This window comes from Stylophora pistillata, chromosome 6, assembly GCF_964205215.1.
Source record: "Stylophora pistillata chromosome 6, jaStyPist1.2, whole genome shotgun sequence".
NCBI lineage: Eukaryota > Metazoa > Cnidaria > Anthozoa > Scleractinia > Pocilloporidae > Stylophora > Stylophora pistillata.
The window spans coordinates 15,588,548-15,607,336 of record NC_142524.1 but is presented as its reverse complement, the minus strand read 5'-3'; the positions used below and the strand labels follow the sequence as shown (position 1 = coordinate 15,607,336).

General features: G+C 38.4%; 3 protein-coding genes and 2 pseudogenes across 4 annotated transcripts; 1 reads left to right on the top strand and 4 right to left on the bottom strand.

Annotated features, from left to right (window-relative positions):
* Positions 1–347: 347 nt before the first annotated feature.
* On the bottom strand, positions 348–1,327 carry LOC148728461 (adenosine receptor A2b-like; annotated as a pseudogene).
* Positions 1,328–4,082: 2,755 nt separating this feature from the next.
* LOC148728460 (melanocyte-stimulating hormone receptor-like) lies at positions 4,083–5,703 on the bottom strand. Its single transcript, XM_088726181.1, has one exon. It carries the CDS (start codon positions 5,678–5,680, stop codon positions 4,643–4,645), a length of 1,038 nt encoding a protein of 345 aa, XP_088582307.1. The 5' UTR covers positions 5,681–5,703; the 3' UTR covers positions 4,083–4,642.
* A 2,133-nt stretch (positions 5,704–7,836) lies between these two features.
* LOC148728459 (uncharacterized) lies at positions 7,837–11,411 on the top strand (annotated as a pseudogene). Its single transcript, XR_015988655.1, has 2 exons — positions 7,837–7,848; positions 8,110–11,411. The product of XR_015988655.1 is annotated as an uncharacterized LOC148728459 (transcript).
* Positions 11,412–12,349: 938 nt separating this feature from the next.
* On the bottom strand, positions 12,350–15,755 carry LOC111320906 (melanocyte-stimulating hormone receptor-like). The gene has a single exon (XM_088724802.1). The coding sequence runs from the start codon at positions 15,038–15,040 to the stop codon at positions 14,087–14,089; it is 954 nt and encodes a 317-aa protein (XP_088580928.1). The 5' UTR covers positions 15,041–15,755; the 3' UTR covers positions 12,350–14,086.
* Positions 15,756–15,812: 57 nt separating this feature from the next.
* On the bottom strand, positions 15,813–16,938 carry LOC148728458 (uncharacterized). Its single transcript, XM_088724803.1, has one exon. The coding sequence runs from the start codon at positions 16,936–16,938 to the stop codon at positions 16,267–16,269; it is 672 nt and encodes a 223-aa protein (XP_088580929.1). The 3' UTR covers positions 15,813–16,266.
* Positions 16,939–18,789: the final 1,851 nt, after the last annotated feature.

Below are 18,789 nucleotides of genomic sequence, written 5' to 3'. Positions count from 1 at the left end.
TCTTTAATCTTCCAACAATAAAGAAACGGGTTAAGCGAAGAATTCAGATAAAACATGCTCTCGGCACATGGGAAGAGTATAAAGTCAGATGAGGATAGCTTATCGTAGGGTACAACTACTGCTACTATGCTATATGGCAGAAAGCAACAGACGAATGCTACTTGAACCCACAGTGCACTGTACACTGCCTTTCTGTATAGCGCCATGTTTAGTGGAACTGGCTGGATTGGCTGTTGTGGAACAAAAATTTGCACTTGATTGCGGCTGCGATAGAGACGGTGGAATATTTTTGTGTACGAGAAAGTTGCTGTTATTAGACACATTGGTATACGAGTATAGCCCTAGGATAAAGGCTGATAGTTTCGAAAGAAACTGTTTGGGGCTGCGTCGGTGGGAGTAACGAAATAATTTGGATATATCAACAAAGTTGAAATGGTAAATTGGCCACCATAACGATTATAAAAGCTGACGTTTCGAGCGTTAGCCCTTCGTCGGAGCGACGAAGAAGGGCTAACGCTCGAAACGTCAGCTTTTGTAATCGTTACGGTGGCCAGTTTACCATTTCAACTTTGTTGATATATCCAAATTATATAGCCATAGGAGACGGATATACGGTAATCCACAAAGTATGCTACTCCAGCGGCCATCGACAATATCCAAAAGATGGCTATTACACCATAAGTTTGTTTCAAAGTTACGACCTGTCTGTATCTCAGCCCGAGCCCGAGCACCAAGGCGAGAAGTCTGTCCACACTTATTGCGGTCATTGTTAATATAGCCACTGAACAAATGATATGGCTTGCTGTAAAGTGGGCACTCAGACCAAACTTGCAGAGATTCCAGTTTTTAACAAAAGAAAGCCAATAGGCAACTGAGGAAGGCTCTGAAATCAAACCAATTCAGAGATCAGTTGTTGCAAGACAACGAACGATACACGAGTTTGGATGGAGGATGATGGGAAGATTCCTTCCGTAATGCGAATAGGATGAGAGTATTCCCAAAAAATGCCGTAGATCAAAGAAAAATGTTAGTTGTTGCGATTAATATCAGCTGCTTGTGTATGTCGTCATTCTTTCCTGCTACGCATCGCAGTTGTGCAAGTGTTTTGTTTTGTTTTTCGGTCTCTTTAGCTAAGCTCTCTTGTGCCATTATTTCCACTGCTAAAGGAGCGTTTATTTCATGGCAACTATTAAGTGTACCTGAGGTTTGTGAAATAAATTTGCATTTCAAAGCCTTTTCGAGACAGCTGGCTATTATGATATGAAACAAGTTTGCCAAATGAATGATATGCAACACTGATCGTAAGCTTTTGTTTAGATTCCTGATTATTGTTTAGTCCAAAAAATATATAGGATGTGACGTTTTTTCTTTGTTTTTCTTTATAGTGTTGTATTTATTTCATTTGATCTCGTCTCTCCTTTGCGTTACGCTTACGGTTAGTTATTCTTTATGTTTATTTTGTTATTATTTATGTTTATTTTGTTATTTTTAATTCATTTTTTCAGTTTTCGCCGTTTTTGTAACCCGTTTTGTGACCGTTTACGACCATCGATTGCGGTCGACGATTCCATAAATTTTACAGCCAAACGCGTTGATTGCTGTGCCAGCCTCAACAATTATTCCTTGGCTGTCATAAGAGGAGAGTAATTTGTCATCAACTGAAAACTTTGCAAGTACAAATTATTTACGTTACGACCTTTTCTCACTTAACTTTACTGTTACTGGGTTCCCTGTTTTTGTGTTTTGCCGCCCTTTTTGTCACATGACATCATCACATGACCTCAGTCGCTCAGGAATGTTCCGTTTTTTTTGTTATGTTTGTGGAGGTATATTCACTCGAGTAACGAGGTCCGATGAGCAGATAGAAAACCAATAAAGACGAATTTTGGTCGTTAAAGTTTCGGTCGTTATATTTACCTTTACAATCAGTTATTGCCATATACCGCACGTAAATACTAGTCGATCCATCAACCAATCAGGCAAGCGATAACTCAATTTCTCACATTCATGCTATCGAATATTTTAACATGCCAGTCTGCTATCTCAGAGAAAGTCCGCTCCACCAGTCGGGGACACAATGATACAACTGAAAGCCCGTCCTACAGTTTTCTTTCATTTCCTTACTGATACAAGCTGAAATAAAGGTGGATCTAATCATAACTATATGATTATTAAAAAAGACGCTTGATACGATGGTCTCTGCTGATTAGCAGTCCATACATATCCATTACACAAAAGTATATGTACCAAAGACAAGTCATAGTTGCTCAATAACACCATTTGCAAAATTCGTTTTAAGAACGTTTACATTAAAATGTTCCAAAGATTACATTGGCCTGCTAGAGTTCTCACCTATGTATCGTTTGGGCTCATCAGGAAAAGTGTGAACAATAAGTTCATATCTACTTTACCTCTAGACATTCACGAACGCTACCTAGAAATTATTTTCCCGGACACTTGTCTTAGAAATAATTTGGATATATCAACAAAGTTGAAATGGTAAATTAGCCACCGTAATGATTACAAAAGCGGACGTTTCGAGCGTTAGCCCTTCGTCGGAGCGAATAGAGGAATTGTGGGTTGTGTGTGCTTTGAAAGGCAGAAAATGGAGCTACGTTATTGGTGGGAGCATGGCAACGAGAAAAACATGAATAAATTAGTGGAATGAAAAGCGTTCGTTGATCCCTGTGGGATTTAGACTGCCGGTTTGAAAGATGAGCTTTTGTTCAAGATTTTTACGGCTTTCCGTGCCACCTAAGTGCAAGGAAAGACCGCAGATTGCCATATTCTCCCTCATTGCCATTTTCACCCTCACAACCACTCAGTTAAATCCATCATTCTTAAAAACTTTAAATTACTTCAAAACGATCCAGAGACAAGCACTATCTTTTCGCAGCCTCTGCTCATTTCATTCAAACGCGACAAAAACATAGGCAATTTTTTGGTCAGAAGTTCTTTTCAGACTAATGACCAACCAGGCACTTTTAAATGCGCTCGTGCACGATGCAAAACGTGTCCTTTCATTCACAACACTGCTAAAATATCGGGACCTAAACGATCATTAAGATCACCGATCACTTCACGTGCACCTCCGCCAATGTAATCTATTGCATAACTTGCACTTATTGCAAAAAGATATACATCGGCGAAACAGGCAGAAGACTAGGTGACCGATTCCGAGAACACCTTCGAGACGTGGAAAGGAATGACAAGGACACATCGAAACCAGTCGCTAGACATTTTAATTTACCTAATCATTCTAAGCCACATGGCAATCTGCGGTCTTTCCTTGCACTTAGGTGGCACGGAAAGCCGTAAAAATCTTGAACAAAAGCTCATCTTTCAAACCGGCAGTCTAAATCCCGCAGGGATCAACGAACGCTTTTCATTCCACTAATTTATTCATGTTTTTCTCGTTGCCATGCTCCCACCAATAACGTAGCCCATTTTCTGCCTTTCAAAGCACACACAACCCACAATTCCTCTATTCGCTCCGACGAAGGGCTAACGCTCGAAACGTCAGCTTTTGTAATCATTACGGTGGCTAATTTACCATTTCAACTCTGTTAATATATCCAAATTATTTCGTTACTCCCACCGACGCAGCCCCAAACAGTTTCTTTCGAAACTATCAGCCTTTATTCATTTGTCTCAGAAATAGTTTTGAAGTTTGCACGTTTTGGATAAATATTTGTCATCCAATTTTTAACAAGCTCTGTATTTGCAACCAATGAAAATATCTTTTGGGAGATCTCCCCTGCAAGTCTATCTGGTTGTATAATAGCACATTGCTCGAACACACAATCTCTTCATCAGATGTTCAAAGAGCGGGCTGGGAAATGAGTTGATAGTTTCAGTTTAAAAAAAAGTTCTAAATAAAACAATGTAAATAACGAAGTTTTTGAAACACGATAACCTTTGTAAAAAAAATTGTTCTTCCCTTTTTTTTCGAAAGAAAAAATAATTTTCGTGAGCAGAATAAGAGAAATATTTTCCTCTGAAAAATTCTGCGCCCAATGCAATTTTCTACAAAATTTGTTTGTTCGAGAAAACGCACTGGTTATTAATTTAAGCGCAGCAGGTACTCGAACAGTAATTTACTCGTTTTCTACAATACAAACAAAACTAAATTGCACTAAAGCTGACATACGATTATTAGTTTTATGCAAAATAATAAAAATACGCTCTACGGTGAAAAGAGAAATGGGAAAGGAATCTTCATTAATTTCCTCTACAGTTTGGATTCGCAGGCAAACGGCAAGCGAAGTTAACAATACAACGTACATAAATAAATTTTGGCGCGAGGAAGTGAAATTGATGCAAAAGTTGAAGAACAGTTTTGAGCCCGTCATAAGGGTTAGCTTCCGTAATTTAATTAACATTCTCCTTATTCAAAGGAGAAAATGTTGTGTTCTTAGTGTTTCAAACTCGGTTCTTTTATTTTACAGAAACATAGAACTATCTACTCTTTCCTTATGGTGATTCCCTTGTTCTTCATTATCCTACTTGAATGTCGTATGGGTTGAATTGAGCTCAGCCGGCAGTGATCGTAATCGGCGACAAATGATATTTTAACCAACAAGCGGCCAAATATTTCATAGTTTAGTTTTGTCAGAGGAAACTTCCGTATCCTGTCGAGGGACTAAAGCCATAGACAGCGAAATGTTTGTCTCAGTGTCTCCTTTACTGCTTGCCTCACCTCATTTATTTTCCAACAATATAGTAACGGGTTAAGGGACGAATTAAGATAAACTAAGCTCTCTGCAACTGACAAGAGTATAAAGTCAGATGAGGATAGCTTATCGTAGGGTACAACTACTGCTACTATGCTATACGGCAGAGAGCAACAGACGAATGCTACTTGAACCCACAGTGCACTGTACACTGCCTTTCTGTATAGCGCCATGTTCAGTGGAACTGGTTGGCTCGGCTGTTGTGGAACAAAAATTTGCACTTGATTGCGGCTGCGATGGAGACGGTGGAATATTTTTGTGTACGAGAAAGTTGCTGTTATTAGGCACATCGGTATAAGAGTATAGCCATAGGAGACCGATATACGGTAATCCACAAAGTATGCTACTCCAGCGGCCATCGACAATATCCAAAATGTAGCTATTACACCATAAGTTCGTTTCAAAGTTACAATCTGTCGGTATCTCAGTCCTAACACCAAGGCGAGAAGTCTGTCCACACTTATTGCAGTCATTGTTAATAGAGAGACTGAGCAAAGGGTATGGCCTGCTATGAAATACGCGCCTAGTCCAAACTTGCAGAGATTCCAATCTGCGCGAACAAAAGAAAGCCAATAGGCAACAGAAGAAGGCTCTGAGATCAAACCAACACAAAGATCAGTTGTTGCAAGACAACGATAAAGCAGTTTGGATGGCGGATGAAGGGAAGATTCCTTTTGTAAGGCGAGCAGGATGAGGGTATTCCCGAAAAATGCCATAGAGCAGAGAAAAATGTTAGCTGTTGCGATTAGTATCAACTGCTTGTGTATTTCGTCATTCTTTCCAGTCATACATCTCACTTGTGCGAGTGTTTCGGTTTCAGGTTGTTTTACACCATCTCTAGATAAGCTTGCTTGTGCCATTATTCCCACCGCTAAAGGAGCATATATTTCATGCAGCTCGTAAATGTAATCGAGGATGGCTTTAAATTTTGTGGAATAGATTTGCATTTCAAAGACCTTCCGAAAAAGGCTTAACAGCTGCCTATCATACAATGAAACATGTCTGCTTACCCAATTCTCTATAAAACCGCTCATAGAATATTGTTTAGGTTCACTAACTGCTCCTTGGCTGTCATAACTGGGGGAATACTTTGTCACCAAAAAAATTAACTTTTAAAACAGGTAATTGTTTAGATCTGGGCCCTTCCTCGCTTTTTTAACACGTTATTGCATTATACTGTAAGTAAATACCAATCGATTCACCCATCAATCACGCAAGCAATAATTCAATTAGTCATCTATTCATTCAATCGACTTTTTAAATGTGGCAGTCTTTTTTATCTCAGGAAATGTCCTTCTACTACTCAAGGGCATTTAACGATAACATAAGCCGTTCATCGCCTGAACCTATGGATAGCTTAGTTCAAAAAGCCGAAAGAGCATAAGGACATCATCGCACAAACAGTTTCGTAACAACTGTATACACACGCTGTAACACTTTCTTAGTTGACAGGGGAAAAACATCCCTTAATAATTGTTGTTCTGTGCGACTCTGAGATGTTCCATTAATAAGTACACGAAATGCCCCCTAGTCAAAATATATTCACGAAAAAATTGTGCTTTTAACGAAGCTTACCTTATATGCATTATTGAACGTGTGATAAGGCTTCTGCGATACGCCTATTAATAAAGGGAAATAAACGCTTCATCAAATTAACGATGATTTGAAAGATTTGTGTTGGTTTCTGTTTCTTTTGATTTCTTGTCATTCAACAAGAGATAATAAATCTCGCTTTCACAAATATTTTTTAATTTTCGCCCGAAGTTTCGCCTATTTAAAAAAAAAATCTGGGATAGAGCGCGCACTGTCATTGGTCAATTAGTGTTATTAGATGAGACTTAAGTAAACTCGGTTGCGATGCCACGCTTTCTGTGCTTTTTATAAAAGCAAAGAGGAATTTTTTCCTACGTATCCTCATCCAATCACTAGAGGATACGGGAGAATTCTTGAAAGTTACGCAAAGGCTCGAAAGCTTCTGGGATTTGCAGAAGTTACTAAAATTCTCCCAGCCCTTTTTGTGTTTAGATGAGAAGGAAAGGATTATTACCTGCCAGCCTTCTATCAATTGATAACTTCGTTGACCCCTAAATTTCGGTAACATTTTAGGAAAATAGTACGAAATATGGATTTATATGACTATTGATGCGCCTGGGAGGGGGGGGGGGGGTCGAGGGTCGGAGGATTCTGTTGTGTCACGCTAAAAGTTTACCTGGTCTCACCATAAGGCTTGCAATATTCTAACGATCCTCCTTATTAGCAGTTATGTGGCAGGCAGTTCTCTATAATGCCTCCCCGACTGATCACCCCTCTGTTCCCCCTGGAAACTGTGTGATACCCCACCACAAAAGATTCCCCTGCCCCAGGAGATGGATAGTAACTAGTCCCTTAGTAGAAGTAACTTACGTTTGAATACTTTTGGTTTAAGCCAAGATGGTTTCGCGTCGACTTGGTGATATCCGACATTGCTATATGGCTGTGTCTCACAAGGACTGGGAACTACCGAATTCACGAATTCGATTGGCTGAAATCAATATATAAAGCGGTCTAGATATTCCCATCTGGACCGGCATCTAGACCGGTCTAAAAAAAAAAGTTACAAAGAATCTCAAAAATTGGCATATAAGACACAGCCATATAATAAACATCTTATTAACCGAGCTCGGTCGGTCTCTATGGGAGAATCTTGACCTCGGTAGCTGGTACAGACCGAACGCAGTGAGGTCTGTACTGGTGACCTCGGTCAAGATTCTTTCATACAGACCTTCCGCTTGGTTAATGAGAACTAATTATTTTTTTCTCAGTTCGTGACCGGGCGGTATTCTACAAATCCTGCAATCTGATTGGTTTCGAGAGCGGGCAGTATTCTCCCCATCCGGCTCGCTCACAGCGGGCGGTATCCGTTTCGCTCGAGTCACTTTGCAAAACATCTCAAGCGTCGTTACAGGTTTTCACAAATATGTCCCATTTTGCCGGACGGGTAGAATGTTTGAGAAAAGACTTCGGTCACGACCTTTTGGCGATAAATTGGCATTTTGTCCTATTTCCCTCTCCCAGGCAGGATAAACACTCCTTTAATAATTATCGTCAAGTTTATTAATGAACAATGACGTTAGCGGTACAATTTATTCAGAGTCCAAAATGGAGCCTGATAACAATCATGTTTCTTATCCTTATTTTACTTTACACATTTATCTTTCTAAAGCCAAAAAGAGGCAAAACTTAACCGTTCCAGTACTCCCCTTCAGAATTACTTGTTAAATTCCTTGGGTGTGTATGGATATTACCTGGGACCACTCAACTAGAGTCACATGTAGATTCGATTAAGCAGATGAAAAATAATAATATAAACTTCAAATGCACTTTAAATTATTAATAGTTTGCAAATCTACTTTTATCTAAACTATTGGAAGGACACAGTTACGTCCTTTTACTCAATTGGCTTTTAACTTTATATATATTTTGTTACTCAGGACATTGTGATGAAGTACTCCTGAAGACTGTTCGCACTCGAACAAAAGCTTTTTTGTACCCAAAGATGGTCTATCCATACAACTCTGTTATAAAGTCTTTGCAAAAAATGCTCGGGAGACCTGGACTTTTGGACAAGTGTCAAGAGTGGAGAAAGCAGGTGTTACCTAACAATGTCAAAACTGACATATACCAAGGAAATGTATGAAAGAAACTATCATCGACTGGTTTTCTTTCCAATGTCAACAGCCTAGCTGTTATGCTAAACGTTGACCGGTTCAGGCCACATAAACATTCTTCTGGATCTGTGGGAGTGATTTATTTAGTGTTGCTCAATCTGCCTCGCCATGAGAGGTACAAACTGGAGAATGTTATTGTCGTGGGTATTTTACCTGGACCCTCAGAACCAAAACTAACAGCTAACACTTTTCTAGAACCACTTGTCAAGGAATTGCAGACACTCTGGGCTTGTAAATTTCGTTTCACTGTCTGTGGAAGTTTCTGCAAGCGGCTTATCAAAGTTGGTCTCATCTGTGTTTCATCAGACATCCCAGCCACCAGTAAAATTGGTGGATTTCTTGGTCACATGGCATCTCAAGGATGTTCCTGTTGCAAGAAAACATTTATGTCTGGAGAGGGGCTTGATTTCAGTGGTTTTGATAGAGAAAACTGGAAACCTAGAAACTCTTCAGAACACAAAAATCCTGCCGCACAATAAAGACTCTGTTCTGAGTTAGGAGCCTGGTACTCAGTTTTACAAGAGCTAGAGTACTTTGACTGTATACGGTATTTTGTTGTGGACCCAACGCATAATCTTTATCTTGGAACAGCTAGACACATGATGAAGAATGTGTGGTTGAAAGAAAACAACGAATTCCTTAGTGATGAGGACCTTCGAAGAATCCAAGAGCTGGTAGATTCTATGACAGTTCCTCAAGATATTGGTCGTATACCCGGAAAGATTTCATCAAGTTTCTCAGGATTCACAGCAGATCAGTGGAAAAATTGGATATTAGTGTATTCATTCTTTGCTCTGAAAGGAATTCTACCTAAAGAGCACCTGAAGTGTTGGCGTTTCTTTGTCCTTCCTGCAAGACTCTAGGTAAGAGAGTTCTGACTGGCAATGATATTGAAATTGGAGACAAATATCTGATACAATTTTGCAAACATTTGAGACATTGTATGGAGAGGATCTTGTCACTCCTAACATGCTTCTACATGGCCCTTTAAAGGAGTGCTTACTAGATAATGGTCCATTTCATTCCTTCTGGTGTTTCAGTTTTGAAAGGTTTAATGGTATTCTGGGTTCTTATCACACAAATAATCGTGCCATTGAAATTCAATTCAGCTAATAAGGAAGTTTTTGATGCAAACTAAGGTGAAAGACCTCAGCTACCTGAGATGTATCACGATTCATTTATGGAGTTTTTTTACACTTACCAGAGTTCAGGGTCAGTCAAAGTTACTCAGGAGCCAACAGAACAGTACTTAAGTCTTCAAGAGCACAGAGATGTATCAGTTCAACATTTAAATTGTTGTGACTGGACTGCTGGAAAGAATTGTATTTTTCCAATGTCAACACCAAAAGACGGAGCCCTAGACAGTGAAGATTTGAGTGTGCTGAGATCAGTTTACCAAGAGCTTTTGGGATTGGATGATATAACTGTCATTGACATGCCCTACACTATCACAGAATTTGAAGCTGTAAAAGTCGGGTCCGTGAGCTATGGTTCACTGCAATGCCAGACGTCAAGGAATGCTACTGTCCTAGCTAACTGGGCAGGACCTGATTGGTCAGTTGCTTGTACCACAGGATGCAAGACCAGGACAAGTGTTAAAATTTTTCCGCCATTGTTTCAAAGTGAAATCAAAGTCAGCTTATTCACCTGACAAAAGATATGAATTTTACCCTGCTCAGGCGAACTGGTTTTCTAAACACCCTGAACGGTATGTGTATGGACTTCCTGTTGAACTCTGGTGTAACACATTTGACTTATTTGGACCAGCATGTTTCATTCCAATTCAGAGAATTAAGTCGGTTTGTGCATCAGGAGAAACAACTCACAAGAGAGAAACAATTCTTGCGATAACAAACTAAAAACAGTTGAACCTTGCTAATTATTATGAACACCAGTGCAGAAATCTTTTCCAAAGTTAACAGTATTCACATATTCATTTCATGAGTATGAGTTATGAGTCTAAGTTAAGATTGGAAGTTTGAGTTTGCGTTCAGCTAGTTTCACCTTAGTTTCCTTGTGGTTAGCTTTCATAGTGTAATACGAATTACACTATGGGTGATCAACTGGGAATATGCTTCCCTGTGGTATGGGCTTTTCTTTTCCTTTTTCTTTTTTCCATCCTCAATCACGAAATTTGTGACTTTTCAGCTTCTTCCATTCTTTCCAACTCGATGTTTAAACAAGAACCTAAAACTTTAACAAGAGATAAAAAATTTCAATTCTCACTCAAACTCCAAATTTCATACTCAAACTGGAATTTTTTTTAACTCAAACTCAAAATTTCTATCAAATGATCCAACCAGCTAAATGCCTCAATGACCCAAGGAGCTCAAACGTCTGAATTGCCTCGAATGATCCAGCCAGTTCAAATGACTGAATTGCCTCAGATGACCAAAGCAGCTCAAATGATTGAATTGCCTCAAATGAACCAATCAGTCAATTAAAGCTAATTTCCTTAAATGACCCAACCAGCTCAAATGATTGAATTGCCTCAAATGAACCAATCAGTCATTTAAAGCTAATTTCCTTAAATGACCCAACCAGCTCGATAACGCCAATATATAATAAACGCCAATATATAAAAGTATATATAAACCAATAACGCCAATATATAAAAGTGACGACGAGACCGACCCTTCAAACTATCGACCAATATCTCTTTTGTCTAATTTTAATAGGATTTTTGAAAAACTTTTGTACTTCCGGATGAAGGAATTTATTGACAAAAACAACCTATTGTACTCCTCACAGTATGGCTTTCGCAAGTCACATTCCACAGAGCATGCAGTACTTGATATTGTCGAAGATATACTACGTAATATGGATAAACGGTACTTCTCATGCGGTGTCTTTATTGACCTGAAAAAGGCATTTGATACGGTCAATCATGAAATATTACTCGATAAATTGAACTTTTACGGTTTCCGTGGATTGATAAATGACTGGTTTCAATCATATTTAAAAAATAGAACACAAACAATTCAGATTGGAGAGCATTTATCAACAAAACTTATCTCCCCCTGTGGTGTCCCCCAGGGATCAGTCCTTGGACCTCTTCTATTTTTACTTTACATAAATGACATTCACCTTTGTTCTGATAAACTAAAATTTTATCTCTTTGCGGATGATACTAATATACTTTATGCTGATAAGAATCTTAAGGCGATCGAGCAAACGGTTAATGTAGAGTTGAATAACGTACATGACTGGTTAACTACAAATAGGTTGACATTGAATACAAAAAAATCAAATTTCTTAATTTTTCGTCCTCATCAGAAAAAAATGCATTTTTCTCCACAAATAGGTATTTTAGATTGTGAGACAAACCGAAGAGTTAGTTTAGAGCAAAAAAGTTATATCAAATATCTAGGCGTTTTAATTGATCAAAATTTGTCATGGAAAAACCATGTTGACTCTGTTATCGTAAAAATAAGTAAAACAATAGGGATGTTTGCAAAGCTGAGGTACTTCGTTCCCTCTACTATCATTGTAAATATTTACAATTCATTAATTCTACCTTATATAACTTATGGACTCCTTGCCTGGGGCAATGCGTCAAATGCTTATTTAAACAAGATTTTAGTTCTTCAAAAGCGAGTTTTGCGCTTAATCTATTTCACCGATCGAAGAGAGCATGCCATCCCTTTATTTGCCAAAGCAAAAATTCTGCCTGTTACGTTCCTATATTATGAAGCCGTAAGTAAACTTATGTTTGACGTGCACAACCAGAGGGCTCCCATTAATATTTTGAAACTATTTACTAAAACATCTCATATTCATACCTACAATACTCGATCATCCAAATCGCAGCTCTTTAGTACAAAGTACTCTAGACTTAACCTACAAAAAAAGGCTTTCTCGCGTGTTGGTGTCAAAATTTGGAATAAGATACCGAAAGAATTCAAAACGTTATCAAAACATTCCTTTAATAAACAAATTAAAACGTCTTTATTTCAGATACTAGATAATGAAGATTCTTATCTTGATGTTGAAAAGATCTCCTCTAAACTTAAGGACTGCATAATTAAAACAAATTGATCCGATTGCTTTCAGTACTAATGTACTTGCTTCTATACTTTATTGAACAACTATTGATGTATTTGCCAGCTATGCTTCTTTTTATAATTTAACAATATCTAATTATTTAGTTTTTAATTTTCTTTATATATTGTAAATAATGTTTGTTGATGATTGACCCGCCTCGAATAGCAAATTTGCTATCTGCGGGTCAACATAATCTAAATCATTTTGTAAGAAAAAGAAAAATAAAGTGTGTAAAAGTGTGTAAAAAGCTCAATTGCCTCAAATGACCCAAGGAGCTCAAATGACTGAATTGTCTCAAATGACCAAACCAGCTCAAATGACTGAGTTGCCTCAAAGGACCAAACCAGCTCAAATGATTGAGTTGCCTCAAATGACCCAACCAGCTCAAATGAATGAATTGCCTCAGATGACCGCGTACCGAAGCAGCTCAAATGATTGAATTGCCTCAAATGAACGAATCAGTCAATTGAAGCTAATTTCCTTAAATGAACCAACCAGTCCAAATGACTTAGTTGCCTCAAAGGATCCATCAGTTCTAATGACCCAGCAGCCTCATTTGGCCTAACCGGCTCAAATAACTGAATTGTCTCAAATGATCCAGCCAGCTAAAGTGACTGAATTGCCTCAAAGGACCAAATTGGTTCCAGTGATCTGTTTCAGAGGACTCAATCATTTCAAAGGACATTCACTTTCTGAAACAGCAAAACCTAACATGTGGCCATCGGCGAAAATGACCCAATTAATGCAAGTGACCCAGCTGCCTGAAATGACTCAATCCGCTTAATGACCCAAAAGCTTAATTTCTTTAAACGATCCAAATGACTCAAATGACTGAAATCACCCAATCATGGTCAATATTCTGTGGAGCCCCGGTCCAAATCCGCCCCGTCTACGGATTTGGACACCCAACAAAACCTAGTGAAAACATTGTTCCTTACATTTCTAGGCGAAAGCGATGAAGGTTAAGGTCTAGGGTTTAGGGTTAGGGTTAGGATTGAGGTTAGGGTTTTAGGGTTAGGATTAGGTTTTAGGGTTTAGGGTTAGGGTTAGGGCTATATGATACAAACAACGCTTAAAGGGAAGTTTGGTAGGAAGTTTAAATCTACGAAGGGGTGTTTACATCTGTTGGTGGACTTGCATCGGAGGTTTAAATCTTCGAGGGGTCCAAATCCATTATGCATTAGAAAACGAGCTCTACTTTAGCGTTTCTCTTTGATAAAGGATTTGAATAAAGAAAACTTATTTTAAATCAGCAATTAGACTTTCAATTTACATAGGGTTAATAAATAATAGTGCAGATCATACACACTGAGAAAAAGAAGCGACTCTTTCTCTGTTCATCCACACGAGCCTCAAACATTTGCATTCAACCGAAGTGTTAGGAAAGTTCTAGGGAAAATAGAAAGAACATTGAAATTCATAATTCTATTTGAATGAATTAAAACTAATAGTAATTTAAGCTTTTCTCGGTTTTCTGTTAAAGTTGATCTTTCACGATTGAAGGTTTCTTCGGTTTTGGAAAACTTCAGAAACAGCGGAGAGCAATGGAAAAAAAAAAGGTCTATAGTTAGCATGCGGCCAGCTCTGAGACCCATTTATACCCTACTCGCGAGGACAACAAAGAGCGTGCCTGATGACTTCTTTCACTGCTTGTCTCACTCCACTGATCCTCCTACAATAAAGCAACGGGTTGAGTGAAGAATTTAGATGAATTAGGGTCACTGTATAGGTCTGCACTATAAATTCTGATGAAGATAATCTGTTGGTTGGAAGAACGGTTGCGGCTATTGTGAACGGCAAATAACAAACGACTAATACCAACTGCACCCACAGTGCACTGTAGACTGCCTTTCTGTATCGCGCCATGTTCAGTGGAGCTGGTTGGCTCGGCTGCTGTAGAACATGCACTTGCACTTGATTTTGGTTATGGTAGAGAGTCCAGAAAATTTTTGTGTAGGAAATCGCTGACGTTACAAGACATAGTGGTACAATGATATAGCGAAACCAGACAGCTATACGATGATTTATAAAGAACGATGTCCCAGCGACCATTGACTTAACCCACAGTATGATTACTAGTACATATGTCCGCTTCAGAGTCACAACTTGTCTGTATCTCAGACCCAACAAGAGGGCGAGAAGTCTGTCCACACTTATCGCTGTCATTGTTAACAGAGAGACTGAAGAAAGAGAGTAGCCCGTTAAAAAAGCTGTGGTTAATGCGAGGCGACAAAGTTTCCAGTCCCCCTGAACTAGTGAAAAAATGTAAGCGACTTGAAAAGGCTCAGTTATGAGGCCAACGCAAAGATCTGTTGTTGCCAGACATCGATACAGGAGTTTGGATGGCGGATGAAGGGAACTTTCCTTGTAGAGAGCGACAAGGATCAGAGTGTTCCCAAGAAACGCAGTAATGGAGAGAAAAATGTTTATCACTGCGAGAAATATTAACTGTTTGTGTACTCCATCTGTCAATTCTGCCACGCATCTCAGCTGAAGGAGACTTTCAGTTTGTTTTCCTACATTCGCAGAGAGGTTTGCTTGCATCATGATTTCCATTTAAATGCGAGCGTTTATATCATCTTCAAGAAGATGTAAGGTATCTCTTAGGATCGCCTCAGGTTTTGGTCTCAATTTGTATGCCAATTGCAATTCTATTTCTGATGGTGGCTCAACAGCTGCCGAACATGTGATTATTACACAAGAGTATTCCAAAATGGTTAACCACGCGTTGTACTTGTTAAATTTTTTTTGTAGTCCATCCATTTGGTTCTTGCATCAAAGAAGTCATTGAAGTATCAGTGAAAATTTTTCTATCCAGAAAATCATATTGCAAAGTACTTTTTTTCTTAACTTTAATGCACGAAAATTAGAGTTAAGGGTGGCATATGCAAATTTTGGGGAATTCAATTATTTGTCTTGACAAATAATTGAGTTCCCCAAAATTTTTTAAAAAGAGCTGGAAATATTTTGTTTTGGACTTTCACACAGACTTAGAGCTTCCAAGTCTGCTTTATTCCAATCAGCTTTTAGAAATAGGGTAACTTGCAATTTTAAATTTAGCAAGTTTCCCTGACAATAGAGCGAGCAAATAATGCAAATAGAAACAAAGCATCTTGAGGCTTTTATTAATTATCATGACAGTTTGTACACAGTGCGATGCAGTAAAGAAGACAAACTTCTTGTGTACTAGAAAGAAGAATTAATTTTTTTCTTTTTAAACAGAAAACTGAGTGGGCTTTCTGCAGGACACGAAATATACATGAATGTAAATACCTTGTGAACTACTCCAGGGATTTGCAAGCCAGGAGGAAATAGAAAAACTAATGTATTCAAACCTAAAAAACGGTTTTCCATGTCTAGTGCTCAATATTATGTATTCTGTTTTCGCATGCTTTGAATTATTGACTAAAGGCCCCAAGGGACCTCACGCGATGATAAGAAGGATACGACTGGTTTGGAATTCACTCATTTTATATATCAATAATGAGTTTAGACTCATTGAGGTAAATTGATAAGCGTTTTAACTGAAGCACTATACAAGGTGCGTGTTTTAGGTAGTACAGTAGACATAGACGGCGCTGAGTGCTTGAAAAATTATTTATTCACAAAACGACCTCGAGGTCTCTTAATCAGAGCAGAGTCTTCATTCATTATCCATAGTCAGGTAGTCACAACATACGTGTGACTTTACAAACATGACAACACAATCTTTCAATTAATTTAATGTCATGAACAATTAAATAAAATTGAAAAGACACCTATTAATAAAGGTGTCCTCTATTTCATTGAGTTATTTCATGTCCTCTATTTCGCAAAAATCTCTGTTTCTTAGGAGGTAATAATTGATAAAGGGGGTGGGAAGGAGTATCTGTGATGATGTTCCATAGCTTGCAGTCTCGATTTCTTATAACTTCAGCTATTACATACAGGTTGTTGGTATAAGAAAACCTAAACGCTCGCTTAAAAAACCTATCAATGCGATAAAGGTATTTATCTTGATATACCGCTCCCCAAATCTCAATTCCATATAAAAACAGGAACATAATTAAGAGATCAAATAATTTAGTCAATTGCTCTTTAGGATATCCAAAATATTTACAAACGCGTAGAATATATAAACGACTACTAGCTTTGCGTAGCAAATTGTCAACATGAAAGTCCCAGTCTGATGGATTTTCCTGGAAAATTATGCCATGCAATTTCAACCAGCTTTTCCTTTCAATCCCCTGTACCAGAGGTGGCAGTGGTTTGGAAATTCTACCATGCACCACCATCTCCCAGGTCTTAGTGAGGTTTAGTTTCATACGGTTTCTTACCGCCCAGTGTTGAATGCTGTCAACCTCAATAAGGGAGTGATCTTGATGTGCGGGCACAAGTACACTTAGTGTAAGATCGTCAGCATATTTGAGCAATAAATTGCGCTTCGGATAGACCAATCTTATATCGTTTACCATAATAGAGAACAATATAGGCCCGAGGACCGTACCTTGTGGTACGCCTCTGTTAATGCTAACAAATTCGGTGACAAAGCCGTCCACGACTACACTCTGTTTCTTATTGTTAAGAAAACTAACAATCTAATTAAAACATAAGGATTAATATTAAGTGACATTAACTTATTGCAAACAATAGCATGTGAAACACTGTCAAAAGCTTTACTGAAATCAAAGGAGAAAACTCTTACAACCACTTCAACCACTTAAGCCAATGATGATGACAAATAAGGAGCGCCAAGGTTGTGTTGCATCCTTTTTTATAGGGAAACTGGTCTGGGCCAATAACAGACCTCAATACAGGAGACAGCTCTTGCTTTACAACCACTCTTTCAAAGAGTCTCATAATAACGTTTTTTAAGGAAATTGGTCTAAGCTGATTACATGTTTCGAAGGGAGTCTCTTTGGGAATAGGTGTAATATTAGCTGGCTTCCACAAACAGGGGACCAACTGTTTCTTGAGAGAGCTGGGGAGTTAAATACTTCGGTGATTGTTGGCGCAAGTTGATAGGCATAATCCCTCCAGATCCAGAACGGAAGTTCATCAGGACCTGAAGCAGTGCGCTTTAACGTACTCAGAAACTTGCATACAGTATGCGCCTCAATTGTAGGAATACAAGTGCCATCCGGAATGGAAAGGACTTCGGGTGAGGAGTACTGATCATCAATGTTGATAGACTGGAAATATGAGTTAATTGTTTTCGGGTCCGGCAATAGTAGAGCTGACAGGTGCATTGCGAGCCTGTCTACCAGTGATCATATTAACAGTATCCCACCACCTCTTCGAACCGGTGTGATAACTACTGGCCTTTCATTAACTGCACGGATTTGTTCAGCACGGATAAGTTCGTTGATTCGCTCTTGCAGGACATGGTTTTCAGACTGTCTGTGACTCCGCGAGTTCTTTTTCCTGATTTTACACAAATACTTAAACAAGGTCTCGGAATGAAAGAACAAAACACCAGTTATTCAATTAGGTACTCGACAGTAGATAACGATATCCAAATTTCGATTATTCTCAGGTTCCTTAAACTTTGCGACCATCACTACAAGTAGGTAATCAAGTATTTAAAAGAGAGTGTTCTATGCTTGGAGTCACTACAGAAAACAAACTATAAATTTGTTTCAAGAATAAGAAAGTGTGTGATAAGATTTTTTTTTTTTTTGAAAGATGAAGGCACCTCTAGCCAGCCAGGATATTTATAGGATAATCTACATAAGAATTGAAACATGGGATCAATATTTTCTCGATTCTATTCGCATAGAACTTATCAAATTGAAATAAAACTGGAAACGACTTATTTTTTAAGAGAAATTTTTACAGCCAATCTAGATCTTTTTATTTCTGCTCATTTATAAAAACTTGAAACTGATTTTCTACCAGATTGTTAGCAAAAATTGAGTGAAAAGCGAAAATCAAAGGAAACTGTGAATATGTCGTGGGTACCTTGCGTTTGAATGAGTTTTGAAGATAATCAAATTCCACTAAGTGACTCCCGGATACAGTTGAAACTACTTAGTATTACTTTGAACTGCTGAGGTGATGTTGGGTGAATGGTTAGAGTTCATATTTTAGCAATCGGTCCGTACAAAATACAGACTGCAGACTGCAGATTGGGTACAGAATGCAAGCTGGAAATTTTGAAAACTGTTATTTCGTCTGATACATGATAACATATGTCATCTTACAACTTACCGAGTGTCACGCAATCGCTTTTTAGCAATCACTTTCATGATCATTTGCACTATTTCGGAATATCCCTTGCCCGTTTCTTCGCATATTTTGTTTTTAACAAAGTGGCCACTGAATTC